Genomic DNA, 11,713 nt, shown 5'->3' with positions numbered 1-11,713 from the left:
AATACAATAGAACTTAGAATATATGGTATTGTAGGTATAGGTCCCATATGAAAATTAAAAATAATATTATATATTTTCCCCACGGAATATAAAGTAGTGTATACTTACTTCATTTTATTCTAACAGTTTTATAGTCATGGAACATGATTATACTCGATATACATTATATTAATATTTTTAGAAGTAGGAATATATTGTAGACTAGTTGTACCTGCGACTTCGTCAGTGTGGAAATTAACTTCATTTTTCTAAAATAAAAATAGCCTAAATTACTCCTTTTTACATCAGCTACCTACCAAAAAAGTCCCGTCAAAATCGGTCCAGCCATTTCAGAGATTAGCCGGAACAAACAGACAGACAGACAAACAAAAATTGAAAAAAGTGTTATTTTGGTGTATGTACCGTATTTATATTTATATGCATGTAGTAAAAAACGGGTATTTCAATATTACAAACAAACACTCCCATTTTATTTATATTTATAGATGTTAACTGATGTACCTACTTCCAATACGGACTGAATTTGATAATAAATACTTTAGAAACATATATTATTTATTTAATTAAATCTGCCACTGAGAATGTATTGCAGACGACATACAACAAGATTTATATCTCATAAAAAGTCATTCTATTTATTTTGGATTTCCATCCTGCTTGATCCTATTGCTGGTCCTGAAAATGAAATCTCGTATCATGCAGAGAGCTAGTAATCCGACTACAAAATAGTAGTATTGAGGGCAACAAAATAGTAGATAATATTTTATTATAGGGCACCGTATAAAACATCCTAAGATGACCTCAACCTCTCCTTGTAAAATAAATATTGACTGCATTAATAAAGAATACTATGTACTGGGCAATATAGCTATTAGGAGGTAAGTACTGAATCGTATTAGGTAGCAGTTCCAACAACAGATTTCTGTGCTGATACAAGAACATACAGGTATCGGTGACATGGATCAATAAATTATTATTATAAATGACTATTTGTATCGCCCACGGCTACTAGGTTATGTTGTGTATTTACTTTTTTGTTTCAAATAACTTAATAGCAGTAATAACAAAGTAATAATTATACTTAAAGTACAATAGATTGTTGTATGAATACAAGAATAAAAAAGAATAAGCGCCATCTATTGAGGAGTAGTTATGACTAATAAATATAACGGCGAATGCGCCATCTTGTGTCCAATAACAATGTTGTACTACTACCAGAATTAAAACATAATTTGTTTCAATTTCAATTGTACGTCTAAAATAGTAGTTTTAGAAATGTAATTGAAAAAATTTTGATTGATGAGTTTTCTGAATAAAAATGAATCCCTGTTTAAATTATGATAAAACCTTTAGATTTAGAAATATAAGGCCCCTAAAGAAATAAATGATCAGTAAACTTCACTGTTGAATAACTTCCAAGTTATTCAAAATTTTGTAGTTTTAGTTATGTATATGTATATGAACCTATTTAATTTATATGTTATATAAATATGGTTAACTAATCCATATAAAATGTAGTAAAAATATTATTAAATAATAACAATAAAATACCATCATAGTTAATATACGTGTCATATATGCTGCACTGTATATTAAAATATAATTTTAAGTTAATATTCTATTAAAACTATATGTTTTGCACATATTACGACTTATTTACGTTGTGTATGGCATAATACAAAAACTGAAAAATTTGCAATGTTAAAAACGACGTTGGCGCCATCATCAGTACAAAGCTAGAACTGTACGATGTTGCTATTTGTATGCAAAACACAATTTCTGAACAGTTAATTTGCAAAACTATATTTTATTTTATTTTACTAATAATGCAAACTATAACATTATTATTTAAACTTTTTTTTATATTTGTTTATTATAAAATTATTAATAAATTCGGAGCACTTCACTGCCATCTAGCGACCATAGATGTCGACTCAAGAATAGACGTCTAGAATGTCTATACTCTTCTGCAAATTGTCAACCATAATGCATTGCGCATAAATGGCCGCCATGTTGCTGCCGTCTGAAAGATGTTCGCAATTGTGTGTGTTTACTAATGAATTTTAAGAACTTAAATACTAAAATTACTGTGTTTGTGAAATTGTGAGTGTACAATGCTTTTATATTTTATATATTGTTGTGTTTAAAAGTCTGTCAGATGTCTCTGAAGCCAATAAACAGTGAAATTTTCTTTAGATAGTCATACAATTCGGACGGCATAATGGCTGACAATCTGATTCAAAAGTCACATAAAACTAGTGAGAAAAACAAGTATAACAACGTTGTCCATCGTACTACGAGCGAATCTCTTCGCCTGAACGAGTCGGAGAAGGGAGTGACTCACCCCACGAGCCTACAAGCCACACATAACCCAAGGAAAATATCTTCGTTTCAGATCACCAGTGTGACGGTTGGTTCACGAGTGAGCACTGATGCTGGAGAAGATTCGGCCGACGATCTAGATGAATCTCACACCGATGACATCTCAAGAGTGACCGATATCGAGAATGAGACACCAAGTTACTCCGAGGACACCTTTTCGAAAGACGATGTGTTTTACAACGCCTCGAGTGCATCATTAGGTTGTGCACCCGTCATCCCGACCAGTTCCCAATACGGGCTTGCGATCGTCGGCCAGGATAATAGCACCAACCAATTAGGAGGAGCAGTGCCAAATAGTAATAGTTCTGAAGTGAGTGACATGCACGTCAGTGTTACTAACGCCGGCGCAGGCAGTATCATTAATCTCATAGGAAATGCTAAACCCCAAGAAGGTATGAAAGAAATACAAGAACATGTTAGGAATGAACGATTTAAAGTTGTTAAAATCGAAAGCACAGAACCGTTTCGTAGGGGTCGATGGATGTGTATGGATTACTTGGATCACACTACTACTCAACAAAATGCACCAATTACGTTAAACAACAATTTAGATGTGACGGATACTAATGCGCTGCAGGCTCCCGACAGTGGTGTTGTGATTAATGATAGCCAACATGATGATATGTGTAATGATCTGACAAATAAGGGGCCTAAGGATCTTCAAGGAAATGCACCCACCATACAACAACTGGAACAGGCTATTCAGAAACAGTTCCCAATGGCTTCACCTGGACAGTCGCTAACTCAGCCTGTGAATGCAGTGCAACAACAGATGCCTGGAAACCAACCTGTCTCTGTGCAGTCACCACCTTTAGAGCTGCCTCAACAGATGTCAAATCAGACCCACACTCAGCAGGTGGCACAGCAACATCCACAGAGTATGACTCATATTACAATGCAGAATCCACCTCAAAATCATCCTCAGGCACCCCAGCAGCAACAAGTTCAACAAATACCACAAAGTTTTCCACAGCACCAATTGCAACAAGTTATTGCACAGTCACAGGGCATTGCTATGCAGCAGATACCAATGCATCAACAAATACCACAACAGATGCAACAAATTCAGAATCAACAAATGCAACAGATGAACCAACATATTCCTCAAGCACAGATAACTAATATGCAACAAATCCAGCAACAAATTCCTCAAATGCAGCCCATGCCAAATCAAGGTCAGATACCCCAAGTTGCTAATCAACAACCACAAATGCAACAGATGCAAATCCAACAAATGCAGGGTCAACCCAACCCTCAACAGATGCATATGCAACAAGCTCAAATTCCGAATATGGGTCAAAGTCACCACTTGCAAGGGCAACAGGCTATGGGAGCCCAGCAAGCACAACTTCAACAAATACAGGCTTTACAGAGTCAGCAAATACCAAATCATATACAACAGATGCAGATGCCTGCTCAATTGACTGGACCTAATCAACAAATACCACAGATGCCTACTCAAATGCATCAAATTCCTACACAACCACAGCAGACAGTGGTGCCAGGTATGCATCCTCAATTACCACAACAGGGCCTGCCAACTGTTCAGACTCAGTACAATCAGGCTGTCAATCAACAACCAAATACACAGCCGATGATTACTGCTAGTATGCCCACATCTCAGCAGCCTATAGTGCAGACTCAACATAATGTTCCTCAGTATCATACACAGCAACCACAGATGAGCCAGCAGGGCCAAACCTTGCCTCAAGAGGTGCTTACGAGTATTGTTACATCACAGCAAGGTGCAACTCTACCTACAAATCTACAGACTATGGCGTCCCAGCCACAGGGCTCTACATTACCTGCGAATCTCCAGAGCCTTAACCAGCAACAAGCTCCAACTGTTCACTCTATGGCCCAACAACAGGGTACTGTGCCACAAGGAAACATACAAATGATGACTGCGGCGCCTCAGAATATGCAGATGACTCTAGACGGGAATCAGCCTAGTTTGCAGATACCCGCCTCAGATCAAATATACATGCAGCCCACAAATGTCGGCCAACAAATGCCTGTTGGGCAGCATATGGCGCAGCAGAATATGTTACCACAGCAAGTAAGTGGACAAGGTCAGATGGGCGGCGTGCAGTATGTGCCTAATCAGCCCGTGTCGCAGGTGTCAATGGCGCATCAGAACATTCCTATGTCGATGCAGCAAAACATGCCAGTTGGCATGGGTGGTGCAGTTCATGCTAATGTTGTGCAGTCTCAGACCAGCATGGGACTAGGTTATGGCGGAGTGGTGCCAGTCATGTCTCAGAGTAGTGTGGCACCTGTGGAAGCAACTGTGTCAGGTACTAATTCACCAGTGGTTTCTTTGCCTGTTAGCTCTACAGCATATGTGGCTAACACGGCACAACCTGGACATGACAATCAAGGCTTTGGTAGCCCAGTGAGTGCGGTAGTGTCTCACGCTATAAGTAGCGCAGTGATGAGCAGTGTTAATGTGAGTGCATGTGAAAGTGGTGCTACGGAAGTGCCTGCTGAGAATCTGCAGGCTGGTGATACTAGTGATGGGAAGGAGGAGTCACAGCCTGCTCCACAACCTGAAGATGAAAGGTCAGTCATTTACAGTTATACTTTATCAATTAAGGTATGTTTTAAAATAATTAAATCAATCCAAAGAGCTGTGGTGATATATGTCATGGTAATAGGAATACCTTATTATTAGGATCATAACATATTGACAACCATATTGTATATGCATAAATTAAAATTCTGTAATGTGTAAGGTAGCTGATTTTTTCCTTTTTTATTCTTTTATTAAAACATTTATATACTGCAGCAGTTTTCTTTTTTATGGTGAGTGTGACAGGAGTACATGGGAATTTATTTAAATTTTTACTTTATTTTTGGTTAATTTAATATTTTATCAATCACAAAATGAAAAATACACAAAAGAGATAAACCTTGACTCAATACAAAAGTGTAGGTAGGTACATTATAATTATAGTTTCTTGTTACTTATAAAATAATTAGTATACTTCTGATAATAAAGATTAGGGGAGCCCCACAATGTTTAAAAAATGTTTGCCTGTTTACTCATTTCCTGCACTTATAATTTTAAAAGCTAGATTATGTGTTTATTACATATCTATGTGCATTTGAATTCTGCAACTTCTTTTTTTAATTTAATAAGTAATAAATATAATAGACAACTATAGTTATTAAAGAAGAGCCTTGCATTTGTGTATCCTAGTTTATAACATATTTGTATTACTTGTTACAAATAAATGACTACCATTTTTTAACTACATATTTTTTTGTTACTCTGTAGGGTAAACTCTGTAAGGTCCCATGTATTTAGAAATGATACTGTAATCTCTTGTAGGTATGGTGATATCTATATATATATACAGTATGGTGAATCTATATTAGTGATATCTATATTCCAGGAATTGATACTATTGCTTAATCAAACTGAAAATGAATAACATATTTTTATTTCCTTTACTAGAGGGTAAAAATTTAGTAACTTTTTTATATTCATTATTAAAGATAATTAAGTACCTATGTAATTTGCAATTTTTATAGTGCATACTGGCAAAGGCTGGTAAATTTTATTTTTATGTCAATATTAGAATCCTCTATGAAATAATATGCAATAAGAGACAGTCTTATGTGGGCTGTTGGTGATAATCTAATACATCTTTTGCTAAGGGATAAGAGTTGTTAATTTTTTTAATTCATTAGGGTAAACTCTGGTAACTGTTGACTGGTTATTCAAGATTATAGATTCATAAATTGAACATAATTATTAATATAGTGTAGGTATTGAAGTTAAACCCATACATTGAGCCTCTACAATAGATCCTTCATATTTTTTTATATCAGCATTTAGCATATGTCACAACAGCATAACATTTCCTGGTTAATTATGAATATGATATGAAAAAGGAAGCACAGTAAATTTCGGATTCGATATCACAAATAAAAAGGAACATCATTATTTCTTCCTCCATCTTTCATATATTGTAGCATAATTTATAAAATAATGCTAAGAGTATTTGTATATTATTGCTAGTAGATGAGTATAATATTAATATTGTCTTTATCACATTATGTACATGTAGATGTTTTATAAATAACTTTGCAGTATTTTTCGTTTAGAATTACTATTAAATTACTTACATTATTGTTTTGCCTTTACTTATTTCTACATGTTTTTATAATTATATAATTAGTAGGTTTAAACATTTTTTACATTTGTATTACTTTCTATTGCCAAAAAAAACTTCTTTAGTATAAGGAAAACGTGTGCCAAATTGCTCATTCCATAGCCTGACTATTCGCTAAGCGAAACTTGTCTGAAATCATATTACACGTGACCATTACGGGTGGTAGGGTGGGTTTTTGAAATTTACAAACAAGAAAGTTATAACCCATTGTTATATCGAATACGTACCACATGTACAAAGTCGAGCCGACATTTATTATATTTGTATCTAGAATAGCCTCTGTTCACATGAAATATATTATTTTCCATAATATAGCATATATTGTGGAAAATAATGTATTTCATGTGTTTAAGAAAAATAAACTTTGTTATTTTTGATGCAAATTTTGTGCTGTTACAAAACCAAGGCCTAAAAGCTTAGGCTTGTAGGTCATCAACATTTTTTTTATGTGTTATAATTATTTGTACAATATATTATATGATAGGTATGCTTTTATTAATTATGAACTGGTTTAGTTTCCGATATTAAGCAACTTAGGAATGCGTTTGTAACAATCGAAATAATTCTCTGTCAGTTCTAAGTATTTTCACTTAGCAACAGTATACGAATAGTTACATTTGCTGGTAGTTCCTAACCGGTGCAGTGTCTATTTGCAAAAATAACACATCCGTAGACAATGGTGGTTGTTTTCTTCGCTTCCCGAGGTTCGTACTGCCGTCCGGAATCCGACGTTCCTTTGATGCTGTTTATTTGCGCCTCGTCCTGCGACATAAATAGGTGGTTGACACGTACGGTGCATGGTGCGCGTAGGTATGCCGGCGGCAGTGACTCACGCGCAAGTCACAACGCACCCGATCTACGGCCTGGCTAAAAAAGCGACGGGCCGCCGTTCTTTTTCGTCTGGCAAAACGTTCCGCTCCTTTTTACAAAGTAAGGCTTAGGACACACGATGCAGCCCCAATTGCTAACAATTCCAAATCCTAATATTTTCAGCTAGTGTTTTGAAATGAAGATTTTAGATGCACATTGTCTGAAGACAATTTTAACATTTAACTTTTTTTGATTACGACAAAAACTACTTTACTTTTAGTTAGATACTCGTCTGTTTCTTTAGTATTCACTGATTCTACAGAATCTTTAGGAATAGAAGTATAAAATTATTATAAATTGTTATTCTATTCACCATATATATTATTATTAATTTTTTATTCCATTATTGAAATGATTTGTTAAGCAAAAATATCCCAATATATGATGATTTAAAATATGTGACCATATAAAATTATTAGATTTATACTAATGATAATAATGTTTGAGATTATTATCATTATCAACATATTATGTTTTAAACAACGAAAGAATATTGTTTCAGTTGCGTTTCATCATCTTACCCTAATTTAACGTTGACAATTTTCTGTATCATTGTCGCTGTCACATTATTCCTTTATTCACAACTGCATTTACCGTAATTATCCTCTTGCCTAATTCTGTATTCATTTGTCGAAATGATAATTGTGATTTCATTTACTTACCTAAATTATTTTAACTAACTACGATAAAGTAGGCGGGTCTATGTACGTCTTCATTAACCAATAGGTTTTTAGCTATTGTCTTAATGCATCATCAAATCTGTTAGGATACCTAAGTATTGCGTGTTAGTGCTAATTTGTTCGTGTATTTCGTTTGGCACTTATCTCAAGTAGTTAAGCTGATGATGAAAGCCATTGCACTCGATACCAGTTAAGAGTTGAGGGATAATACTGCGATTTGTTAACAGTAACTACTTGATATTTAGGTGATACGAAATAGGTTAGGTGTTGGATAATTTCCACCGACATTGGTCGTCGCTGTATGTGATCACATATTTACGGCCTCGGTGGTCTAGCGGTTTACACACCGGTTTACTTCCGATGGTCGCGGGTTCGATTTCTCGCACGGTGCAAACATTTGGATTCATGAATATGATTGTTCGTATCGGCATGGGTGTTTTCTATGTATATATTTAAAGAAAAAATATTAAGTATTTAAATCAGTTGTCTACCCATAACACATGCTCTGCTTACCGTGATCTACGCTGTGGTAATTGTTCAGAGTTATTGATTTATTTATATATTTATTTTGACCATAAGTATATGGTGATACATGTTCTTCAGATACCTAGTATAGGCACCAATTCTCGACATTTTTATTTATTTATTTAATTAACACAATATTTGTATTTTAGCATTAAATTTACATGCTCAAATGACTTCGTTACCCTGCATATTATGTCAATGTTTTGTGAAGTATTAAATACTAATAATGAATGCAGTTATAGTAACAATTGAATACAGTTTTTTTTTATAACAAAATATATTTAGGTTTAGGTTTACTTAATAATGACTTTGTTAATGACAATTCTAAATACTTCCTCATTATTATATCTTGGACCGCAACAGACGTCTAGACTGGCGCCAGAAGTTCGACGTCACCGACGTCGCTGGTAACCGAGTCGAGGTCTGAAGGCCACGAAACATGAACCTTCCATTCCCTACTGATCGTCTAACATGCATCAGTATTCAGTATTCACCAATGATTCTCTGTATGGGGCTTTTTCATCCAACACAGCCATGTGTAATTTATGTAATCTATATTAGTTGAATCGCATTCAAAAATCATTCAATGAGGTAGTCATTGATTCGTCATTCTTCCATTTCAATAGTAATATTTCATATTATAAATGCGAAAGTGTTTCTTTGTAAACTTCACAACTAGACAGTTGAACGGGTCTTAATGAAATTTGACGTGAAGATTGCATTGTGAATACGAACGTAGGCTATAGTGGAATATCTAAAAAAATGCAATCTGAAAGGGGATAACAGTTTGTACAGACGAAGTTGTGGGTTATAAATGCGAATTGTATCTGTCTCTTTGTTGTCGTCTGACGACTAGACGGCTGAACGGATATTCGAAATTTGACGTAAATATAGATTATATCCGTGGCGCTTATATAGGATATCATTCATTTAAAAAAACTAATAAACTTGTGGGCAAAATCTATAGTGTTTTATATACCTAATCCCATTTAACATCTTACTGCTAGGGATGATTCTCCTATAATGAGAAGAATTTAAACTACCGTTACAAATTTTTTGTTATTGTGTGTTAAAATACAGCAAAATTATCTTAAAATTAATTTTGCCAGAACTGTATAAGAATTTCGATGATTATTTTTCACTTAGACTCTCCCCGTGTTGCGTTTAATTAAATACAAATATTGTCTTAAGTGCCGTTTTTATGTGAATGTATCATTTCGGTTACTACTATATTACATTATCATTGATTAAATATACAGTTTTTTAATAACAAGATTTGTGAATCTTATCTGATCGAGTTCTATTATAGTTGGGCACCGTACTTACCTCAAGAGTACTAGTGTACTAGTATTGTATGTATGTATGTAATATATGAACAGACTATCTGTGGCTTGTGACTTTGTCTGCTTTTGACATAAATTATACCACATGTAAAGATTTTATCTATCTATCTTATCTGTCAGTTCTCGTGATACATTCATCTGTTTAATCATGAAAATACAAGTATAGATATACAAAGACATACTAATTCATAGTATTAGTATAGATGATCTACCTAATTATTTTAAGATGGCAGTTTCACATTCCTCGCATAAATTGCATGTTTATAACTTAAAATAGCGAACTGAGATAAGAATGTCCATTTCAATAACTCATTAAAGATATCATTAAAACAATGTAGATCGCGTGCTCTCGGATTTATTAACAATGCAAACATCTTAATCCTAGATCAAATCTTTTGTCACATAGTTGATGAGTCGGTGCATGCGCATTTTCTAGCGGCGGATGCATTGTATTGGCGTGCCTGTATCGGTGAAAGTGGATGTACGGAATACCGTTCAGTCGATGTTTTTACGTCGATTTTTTGTTGTAATAAAATAAATTGTCACATTTTAAATTGTGATCAATATGTGTAGTTACGTTGATCTATGTACATGTTATTATTTGTTTTACTTAACCGAGGTAGTTTAGTGTGAAAAATATATACTTAGGCTATTTTAGTCGCTAAGCGCTTCTTTTTATATGTAACTAGCTGTTCCCCGCGTCAATTATTTTTTTTTATTAACATAAGTAAATAGGATTTCTAAAATAAAGGTAGGCTAAATTACTCCTTATAACATAAACAATCAACGAGTAGAAGTCCCATAAAAATAGGGCCAACCGTTTCAGTGATTAGTAAGTACCAAACAGAAATTTTTTTTTATATTTTTTTTTTATGTATCTACCTTTATGCACTTTAATAATTGTCTTTAGTGAAATATCTTAAATTACAAGAGCTGTATTGTAAACAGACACTTCAATTTTATTTAATTACAAACAAGGTGTCTGCACATCTGATAGTACGTCGCATGTATACATGAACAGCATCACATCATGTCATACCACTCATGAGTTGCCATTCCGTAGTACTAAAATATCATAAAATTTAGTCACCTTATCTCGACCCTTCAACTGAAACAACTTACAAAGCAAGGTATGTGAATGTGATGTAAATATGTGAGTCTGAGGACGCAGATGACTTTTTACAAAGTCCACTTCACAATTTTTATAAAAAACGTTTTGTTATTTTTATTTCATGATGTGTTATTGTCGTGGAACTGTATTATTTTTACTAATAAGTAAGTACTTGTTACATATTATGTAAGGTGTTACTTTGAAAATTTTTATTGCGATCCGATCAGCCGTTTAGTCGTAAAAATGCATCAAACAGACAGACATCCGGGTAGACACTTTCGCATTAATAATATTAGTATGTACCTATTTGTCATATACGTTGTTAATATTGTGTTATTTGTTTCTTAAATGACCATTTAAGAAATAATAAACTAAATAGTGTCCAGTATTAAAACTAAAAATGTAAAAATGCCACCTTTCAAATAAAATTCCGAATAAATATTTGAATTAGCCGTTACACGCGACTTCGTCTGCTATATTTTAGATAAAGTATTGTCTATTTTCATTAAAATCAATTCAGCAGTTTAGTAGTGAAAAGTAGTAGACAGATAGATGCACTTTCGAATTTACAATATTGGTATGGACAATTTAATAAAAAATCGTTCCACGATACTTTATTAT

The 11,713-nt window shown here is 33.9% G+C and overlaps 1 protein-coding gene across 2 annotated transcripts in view; it reads left to right on the top strand.

Moving 5' to 3' along the window:
* Positions 1 to 1,992: 1,992 nt before the first annotated feature.
* LOC131849033 (protein bunched, class 2/F/G isoform-like) overlaps positions 1,993 to 11,713 on the top strand; it is a 182,883-nt gene continuing 173,162 nt past the window's right edge. For both annotated transcript variants that reach the window (XM_059199028.1, XM_059199019.1), the window contains exon 1: positions 1,993 to 4,944. In XM_059199028.1, the coding sequence (XP_059055011.1) occupies positions 2,222 to 4,944 (2,723 nt within the window). In that variant the 5' untranslated portion in view covers positions 1,993 to 2,221. The remainder of the gene's footprint in view (positions 4,945 to 11,713) is intronic.

Source organism: Achroia grisella, unplaced genomic scaffold, assembly GCF_030625045.1.
Source record: "Achroia grisella isolate CSIRO2021 unplaced genomic scaffold, CSIRO_AGI_Agris_v1 utg1096, whole genome shotgun sequence".
Lineage (NCBI taxonomy): Eukaryota > Metazoa > Arthropoda > Insecta > Lepidoptera > Pyralidae > Achroia > Achroia grisella.
This window is presented reverse-complemented; position numbering and strand designations above follow the sequence as displayed.